A 9,067-nucleotide genomic window follows, 5' to 3' on the forward strand; every position below is an offset into this window, starting at 1 on the left:
TACATAACTCAGGAATCGGATCATGATTAACTTTATATGTCTATATATGAGAAATCTACTACTTATTTAAGTATAAGATTATGCAAATTGCTCGAGCTGAATAATCCAAATAGGTTAGGTATGAGTGGCACAATGGATCAAAACACCAGTACATAATATCTTTATAGATACAGCTTTTTGAATGGATTCTGACTAATGGGTCTAATTGTCATAAAACTCATGTTTCACAATAACAGACCACAAAATTAATTTCTGCAGTAACATAATATAGGTTGTACCTTCAAATGTTGATTCTAGTCGCTTTCTTTTAGATTTCCCTGCATTGACCAGCTTATCCCTGAAAATACAGTTGAATGCGTCAAAATAGTTACACCTCTAATATATGTGATATATATATATACACACACACACACACAATTAGGTGTGTATATGCAGATAAGATGTAGTTTCTTGGTAGCACCGGCAAAGATCTTACACATCATCCTGCATCTGCACCTCAACTCCCTCGAGGTGCTGGCGTATTATCTCTCCAGTACCTGCCAGTATCTGAGAACTTTTGTTTCTTGTTTCAGACTTGATCTTGGTTTGAAACCTTCCCAGCACCACCAGTAACTGATCAAAAGCCCTGGTTACAATGAAGAAATGAAATTGGACCGACCAACAATATCGAATATGTATTTCTTTATACAACCTATAAAACGGACCTGGTTAGGTAGTCATCTGGGCATTGCACTGGTTCTTTGTCTGACATTATAGTTTCTTGTGTTCCTGAATGAACTAGTAATGATGGCATATTAAATATGAACTGCAACCATTACTCGAACGCAAGAAGGTAATCAACTTTACTAGAAGTAGCAAAAGGAATTGGCGAAGGCAAGCGCCGTTTGCCTCTTCTACCCTCTTTTAGATGTGATTTCCTATCCAGATTTTCTGGAGGAGATCTATCAGGGCTGTCTACATCTGAAAGCCATTTGCGAGATTTATATCCTGCGCATGAAGGACCAATTACTTAGTAACACATCGCAGGTAAACAATTTTTGGATATACTCCTTCCGTCCCAAAATAAGTGTCTCAACTTTGTACTACAAAGTTGTACTAAAGTGAGACGCTTATTTTGGGACGGAGGGAGTATATAACAGTGTAATTTATACATCTCCAACAGCATGTGGGAAAAGTTTGGCTCACGTTATTAATTTTCCAGAACTATAGTGGTCAAAATACTGAACTTAAAGCAACAACAACAAAACCTTTTAGTGCCAAACAAGGCTAACTTCACACGCCTTTGTCCATGGCTAGTTCTTTGGTGATATTTCAGTCCTTCAGATCTCTCTCAACGGACTCCTCCCATGTCAAGTTTGGTCTACCCCAGCATCTCTTGACATTATCAACAAGCTTTAACCGTCCGCGATGCACTGGCGCTTCTGGAGCCCTACGTTGTATATGCCCAAACCATCTCAGACGATGTTGGACAAGCCTCACGTATATCCTCATTCTGGACCCGATCCTTGTGTGGCCACATATCCATCTCAACATGTGCATCTCTGCTACACCTAACTGTTGGACATGTCACCTTTTAGTTGGCCAACATTCAGCGGCATACAACCATCCTATGGAGCCTGCCTTTTATCTTTTGTGGCACTCTCTTGTCACAGAGGACGCCAGAAGCTTGGTACCACTTCATCCATCCAGCTTTGATTTGATGGCTCAGATCTTCATCAATATCACCATCCTTCTGCAGCATTGATCCCAAATGTCAAAAGGTGTCCTTCTGAGGTACCACCTGCCCACCAAGGCTAACCTCCTCCCCGTGCATAGTAGTACTGAGATTGCACCTCATGTACTCGGTTCTAGTTCTAGAAAGCCTAAAACCTTTCGATCCAAAATCTGTCTCTACAGCTCTAACTTACTATTAACCCTCATCTGACTATCGGCGACTAGCACCACATCATCTGCAAAGAGCATACACCAAGGGATATCTCCTTGTATATCCATTGTGACCTCATCCATCACCAAAGCAAAAAAGTTAAGGGCTCAAAGCTGACCCTTTTGGTGCAGTCCTAGTTTAATCGAAAAGTCATCAGTGTCGCCATCACTTTGTTCGCACACTTGTCACAACATTATCGTACATGTCCTTGCTGAGGGTAATGTACTTTGTTGGGATTTTGTTTTTCTCCAAGGCCCACCACATAACATTCAGCAGTATCTTATCATAGGCCTTCTCAAGCCAATGAACACCATATGCAGGTCCTCCTTTTGCTCCATGTATCTCTGCATAAGTTATCGTACCAAGAAAATGGCTTCCATGGTCGACCTCTCTGGCACGAAACCAAACTGATTTTTGGACACGCTTGTCATTCTTGTTAAGCGGTGCTCAATGACTCTCTCCCATAGCTTATTTGTATGGCTCATCGGCTTAATTTCACGGTAACTAGTACAACTTTGAAAATCCCCAATGTTCTTGAAGAGTGGTACTAATACACTCCACCTCCGTTCTTCAGACATCTTGTTTGCTTGAAAAGTTTAGCTAGCCATACTATCGATATGTCTCCGAGGCCTCTATACACCTCAATGAGTATACCTAACCTCAGACTGATTCATCGCACAAACGCATGTTGGTATCATCAAAGAAGTCGCCCAGCTCTATGGTAGAGCTCTCATTCTCTCAATTGAATAGCTTGTCAAAGTACTCCCGTCATCTATGCTTGATCTCCTTGTCCTTCACCAGAAGTCGATCTGCTCCGTCTTGTGCATTTGACTTGATCGATATCCTTCGTCTTCCTCTCTCGGATCTTGGCCATCTTATAGATGTCCCCTTCGCCTTCCTTCGTGTTTAAATGCTGGTAGAGGTCCTCATACGCCTGATCCTTGCTTAACTCACAGCTTGCTTTGCGGTCTTCTTTGCCACCTTGTACTTCTCTATGTTGTTTGCACTCCAATCCAGGTGTAGGCGTCTGAAACAGTCTTCCTTCTCATTAATAGCCTTCTGGACATATTGTTTGCGTCGCCTCCTTCCTCCCAAGGGCCCTCCTCAATAACCCTCTCCTTGAAAGCCCAACCTGCCTCTCCCTTGAGCTTCCAACACTTCGTTCTAGCGACTTTGGCGCGCTTATCCCGCTGGACACGAATTCGAAAGCAGAAGTCAGCCACTACAAGCTTATGTTGAGGGACAACACTCTCTCTAGGTATCACCTTGCAACCAAGGCAAGCACGCATGTCTTCTCTTCTCGAGAGGGCGAAATCAATCTAGCTGAAGTGTTGACCACTATTAAAAGTCACTAAATGGGATTCTCTCTTTTTAAAGAGGGTGTTAGCTAAGATCATGTTGTAGGCTAGAGCGAAGCTTAGGAAATCCTGTCCTTATTGATTCCAACTGCCATAGCCAAAGCCCCCATGATATGACAAAGTCAATAATTGGCACTAATAATCCAGTAATTGTTCAAGTTGTTAGCGATGTTTCTGTTATATCAACACAGACTGATGATGCATATGTGCCAAAGTATGTTGGTGTTGATAAGAAATACAATGAGAAGATTGCAAATTTAGCTGAAGTTACATGCATGCATACTATGGCATTGACAGAGATGCACTTGCATAAGAAAGAGGAAAATAAGATGCTGAACGTGCATGCATTACGTGGGAAGAGGTACATGTGTGTGCATGGAAGGAAGGGTTCATACACTAGCACGTTGGTGCAAGGTGTGCATCAATCTGGTTGTTTGTTTTGGTTGCCACTTTCAGAACAAGTCCAGGTTGTACACGTACAGGAGATTTGTCTCTTTGAGATTGATCACAAAATCCTAGTTTACTACATCTTCTCAAGTTAATAACCCCATGCACCCCTTCAAAACTTGTTAGATGTGCCCACATGGCCATTGAGGTGTCCTCCTATGAAGAGCTTCTCGCCAATAGGTACACAACTAACCATGTCCTCCAGGCCTTCCCAGAACTCCCTCTTGGTGCTCTCATTGTGGCCTACTTGCGGGGCATATGTGCTGATAGCATTGAGAACCAAGTCCCGAACGACCAGCTTAGACCAAGATAATCCAGTCCCCTTGCCTCTTGACGTCTACCACTCCATACTTGAGACTCTTGGCAAAAAACACTTAGCAAAAAACACTAATGAAACGCATTTAAAGTAGCATGAATGCACATGACAGAATATACCAAATGTTGCTTCTATTCCATCTGAATGGCTTCTCATGAGCAAGCACTTCATACAATAGTTAAGAGTGAGCGCATCATGCTTTGGAGAGCCTTAACCATAAAGACACAGTGGGGCCTTTCCGCTCGTCTCTTTGGTTGGGGTAGTGGCGGGTCTCGGGTGAGGTGGTGTCAAGGTCTTGGATGCCGGGGCGGCGGCCCTGGTGGTGGTAGCACGATGCTCTTGGGCAAAGCCTGTGGCTCGGTGCTGCCCGGTGACCATGGCCGTGCAGGCGGCATGGTTGCCGGGGTGTGGCATTCGGAGGCGGTGAGCGTTGGCCGGGGTGAAAACCTGCTCTATCGTCGGACGGACCGGCGGCGGCGAAGCTCGTTCCCTTCTTGAAAGCGTCGCCGCGGCTCTCATCGCCCGTCGTGTTGCTCCAGGGGAAACTCTGATCCTCGGATCGGGCGGTGGCGACGCTCCGGTGTCGTAACCTTCTTGAAGGCGCCGCCTTGGAGCCCATGGTTCGTCGTATGCAGCTTCATCTCTTCGCGGCGGCATGTTCACGGTTGAAGTCCCTTGTTGCTCTTGTAGTGCTAGGGTTGGTGTTGCTGCGCTCAGCGCCTATGTAACATGCCTTGGGTGTGTGTGTGTGTTGTGGAGGCGTGCGTTTGTACCGGGATGTTGTGGATCATTTATACTCCCTCCGGTCCTTTTTACTCTGCATATAAGAATTGTCTGAAGTCAAACTTCTCAAAGTTTGACCGTATTTATATGAAAACATATTAACATCTATCATGCTAAAGTTATACAATATGAAACTTTAAGTCCTGATGCATAAACAGGTATTGATTTCACATTGTGAATGTTGATATTTTTTTCTATGAAGTTGGTCAAACTTTACGAGGCTTGACTTCAGACAAATCTAATATGCGAACTAAAAAGGACCGGAGGGAGTATATAAAGCGGGGCGAAAGCCTTTTTCGGCAATTGAGCTGATGCAATAAGTAGGACTACCGGTCATAGCTAAAAAAACATGCCTAAGCTCTAAGTGATAGCAAAACACACCTAGCGTTTAATGTGCGCTTAAGAATGTGCTTTGGTTAGAAAAGTGCATGGCAGTGGAAAAATGCAAATTAACAGCTAGCGTTTTAAAAAAAAAAAACTTTGCTATTGGATTCTCTAACTCCCAATGTTTAACTTTTTTTTTCAGGAAAAAGGACAGGAGCTCTGCCAATAGTATTTAACCGGTAATAGATGCATAGAGAAACAGTCAATTTATATATGTAAATACATAAAGGAAAATGTGTCCCAGAAGAGTATTGTCCTCATGCAGAACAGAAGGGATAATAGTACTCTGTAAACTAACACTGTCACCTTCGGTTTTATAAATGTAGCACTAAATCTGAAAGGAACAAAACATACTCTAGAAAACTATTGATTTGCATGTAAAAAGTATTAATGTGTATTGAAAGTTGCAAAGTCAGTATTCTGACCTTTCCCAAAGCTTGGAATAGAAATTTGAGCCATTTCATCTTCAGTTCGCGGAATGGGTGAAAGAATTGGTTGTTTTTTGTCCTCGCTTTCTTCTGGAGAATTAGGAGATCCACTGTTACGTAACTCATCGGTTTTATCCATCCCGTCCTGGATATCAGCAGTACATGAATGAGTGACAAACAGATAGAGTTACTCTGTTACATGAGTATAGAGAAAACAAATTTACAATGGCTGGGAAAAGATTTATAGAGTTGGAAAGCCTACCAATGGCTCAGACCCTGGATCAGAAGCATAGGAACTTGATCTTGACCTGTTACTTTTTGGATACTTGGGGCTGTATGTGTCATCATGTAGCATTTCACTTCCATCGCGGTAGCCATTTACATTAGTTGCAAAAGTAGGACTCACAAAGTCATCTCGCATGTCTCTGAATCTGTCTGCCAATGGACTGGCAAACTTCTCTCCGAGTTTACAATTTACCTGGGGATTTGCCTCATTGTCCCATGGGTACATTTTCGGTTCAGGTGATGCACTAGCAGTACCAGATGGTGGCGAGTTAAAATTATTTCCCGCTGCTTTATGTGCCTGGGGGCTTCTGTCTGAAGCTTTGCTCAAATTAGCATTCTCCTTGCGGTGCAGCAATGAAGAATAATTTTCCTTGCTCTTTGATGAAATATTCTGAGAAGAGAGCTTATCTTCATCTGCATTCAGTGTCGTGGGCAGCAACTTTTCTGAAAACTGCATCTTCTGAGGCCCAACTTTAGCCATTCCATTCATCCGTTTCTCCCTTGTAGGGCTTCTAGAACAGCTCTCAGCAGTTTTCCCAGTTCGTGACAAAGAAGAAAAGGAGGTGGTTTTCTCTCCTTTATTCTCTGATGGTGCATTTCTAGAAGATAGCTGTCCTCCCCTATCATCCGGTGTGATCTTGTCAGAAATCATGTCAGAACAATGGACCTTCTTAAGCTCTACTTTAGCCTTCCTATTTGAGCTTCTAAGATTTCTCAAGCAGCCAGAGTTACCAATTGCAGATTTCCCCGCAGTTTTGGATGTGCATTTCTCATCAAAAATAAATACATTGTCCAGTGTTTTCTTTTTGGGTGCAGAACATGAAGTAGACAACGGTTTCTTTGCACTCTGGCTCTTATCCTGCTTCTTGGAGGCTGCTGGTGCTTTCTTGCGACCCAAGGTGCGAGTAACAGGCCTTATTTCAACTACTTGTGGAGTACCCGAATCTGACTCAATTGGATCAGAGGATGGTTTACTCTTTGCATAGGTAGCTGTTTGACAGTTCAGCAGATCAGGTGTCTTGATATTATCAGGAAAAGGTGATGTGTAGACCTTCTTGTTCCCTGAAGATGGTCCATTGGCAGTTAAACTTTTAGGTTGGTTAGGTGTCTCATTGTCTTCAGGGTTTGGTGAAGCAACAGTCTGCTTGGTTTGTGATGTACCAAGGATCTCCCACAGCTTCATCCTGAGAACTTCGCTGTTGGGTTTGGTTTTATCTGCAGATTCCACTTGGCGCTTTCCTTGTGAATTCACGAAGGGCGTCTCTTGCAGTTGGTCAAGCTGGCTGTCTTGTTCTTTTCTTGTTCCAAAGGAAAAGGTTCCGGTTTGCTCACGTGCATGGTCATCAGGTTGTGATAGAGAAGCCTTAACAGGGGCGGCTTCGGGTGCCTCTGTAGCAGATCCGCCATGGTCTGCAGCTTCTTGTGAGACCCGGAATGAAGCACTATAACCTTTCAGGGGTCTAGATCTTCCATCAGTTCCCTGAGACGGGTTCCTCTCGAATGCAGGGACAGTAGCAGCATCTCTGCTTCTTGATACAGAACCTGGCCTTGGAATTGGGATGCCAATTGATACCTTAGGAAATTTACCAGATGGATACAGGTTGCTGGCCAAACTCCAGTAATCACTTGATGTAGCCTAGACACATCATAATGCATGAGTTGTTAAATACTCCCTCTGCTCTTACATTTCTTTACAGAGGAAGTACTACTGTGAAAGAACAGCTAAAGCTGAAACAGGTGGCACATCCTACAATTTAGCAGAGGAAGTTGTTACTCACTTTCTGGATATTCAGCTTTTCAATTTCCGCCATTGCAGCTTCTGGGATAATAACAGACCAAATTAACTAAAGTTGAATCTGATAAAAGGAGAACAAGAGAATTAGGTAAGGTTCCACCAATGTTAGAGCATCTTTTAGGATCAAATTAAGCTCCACAGATGTATAAATAGTTAAATACAATATGAGACTATAAGTCATGCCTGAGACCAAATTTGGAAATGCACATAAGACATAACTGTGCAAAATATTCTCGTCAAGTGCAACTTATGCCAGGTCTGAATTGCTATGCAGTACTATAATGAGTCAAATTGAATATGCTGCTGAGAGTAAGAGCATACCAACCAGATCGACTTAGCTTACTAGGAGAAATACTAGGACCAGCCCCTTCTAAGCATATATTGAATTAATATAAAAGACTAAAATTAACAGGTGCAACTGTGTCATAGAGCACCGGACTAAGCGTGGTCTCAGCGTTCAGAGATCGTCTTCCACAAGCAATACAGCTTAGGTCGAGTAACTTAACTCGGGAAAGCAATACTGACACATTTGTAAGACTTGCGGCAGCGAACCGCGTGTAAAAAAACATTCCAACAATAAGATCCATGGAGGATCAGGTGTTCCATAGCAACCAATCGGAACCGAGCGAAGCACAGCGAAATCAGACGACGTGAGCGAAAAAAATGCAATAACAAGCGTGCAACCGAGGCGAAATTAGAACGTATAGATTAGGAAATCCACAGATGGGCACCTAATTCCAACCCATAAACCCTAAAAGTTCGCGTGCGGCGGCGAGGTACACCGGGGTAGCAGGCCGGCGGCGAGATGGACCAGGGGCGCGGCCGGCGGCAGGGAAGACCTAGGCTTCGGTCGCCATGGTCGCCAGAGAGAGAGAGAGGGTGAGAGGTGAGGGGTGGCGGGAGGGGGAGGGATATTTCGGGAGGGGTGGCGGGGTGTTCGGGAGGAGGGGTGGTGATTTCCGGAGGAAAAAGTTCATTTTAAGGGCCGTTTGGAACGCAGGTAAGAAAAACATTGGAAATAGTGTAAAACGTAGGAATGGGAAAGGAAAACATGTGTAAAACATAGGTTTGGAAAGCGTAGGGAAACTTTCGGCTGATACTGTTCGGAACACAGGAATTAACATACAAATTAAAATGCAGTTATTAACTGGTTGAATAAAATTGATGGCATCTAGCCCAGCACGCCCATTTGCGAGCATTGCCCGGATGAACACAGCTCACATGCACCACCTGTTTCATTTTCACATGTCCTTTCCATGGTCCATCTAGACCCAGTTCATCCATATACGCAGATTCTGTCTGACAGGAAGACAGCGAGTCCAGTGCTGCAGCGTTGCCTCGGGCATA

The 9,067-nt window shown here is 43.8% G+C and overlaps 1 protein-coding gene across 5 annotated transcripts in view; it reads right to left on the reverse strand.

Annotated features, from left to right (window-relative positions):
* LOC123102615 (meiosis-specific protein PAIR3) overlaps positions 1-8,652 on the reverse strand; it is a 10,883-nt gene extending 2,231 nt beyond the window's left edge. Inside the window, exons 1-8 of one of the 5 annotated variants that reach the window (XR_006449082.1) lie at positions 8,452-8,652; positions 7,704-7,781; positions 5,903-7,561; positions 5,638-5,785; positions 898-987; positions 705-777; positions 476-612; positions 279-337 (exon numbers count right to left, since the gene is read on the reverse strand). Coding sequence is in view for 4 of the 5 variants with exons in the window: in XM_044524022.1 (XP_044379957.1) it covers positions 279-337; positions 476-625; positions 705-777; positions 898-987; positions 5,638-5,785; positions 5,903-7,561; positions 7,704-7,736 (2,212 nt within the window). In the remaining variant the exon portion in view is untranslated. Of the gene's footprint in view, positions 1-278; positions 338-475; positions 626-704; positions 778-897; positions 988-5,637; positions 5,786-5,902; positions 7,562-7,703; positions 7,782-8,451 lie in introns of all 5 variants that reach the window. The other 4 variants (XM_044524023.1, XM_044524022.1, XM_044524025.1 and 1 more) reach the window with 4 other exon arrangements.
* Positions 8,653-9,067: the final 415 nt, after the last annotated feature.

Source organism: Triticum aestivum, chromosome 5A (genome assembly GCF_018294505.1).
Source record: "Triticum aestivum cultivar Chinese Spring chromosome 5A, IWGSC CS RefSeq v2.1, whole genome shotgun sequence".
NCBI classification, from domain to species: domain Eukaryota; kingdom Viridiplantae; phylum Streptophyta; class Magnoliopsida; order Poales; family Poaceae; genus Triticum; species Triticum aestivum.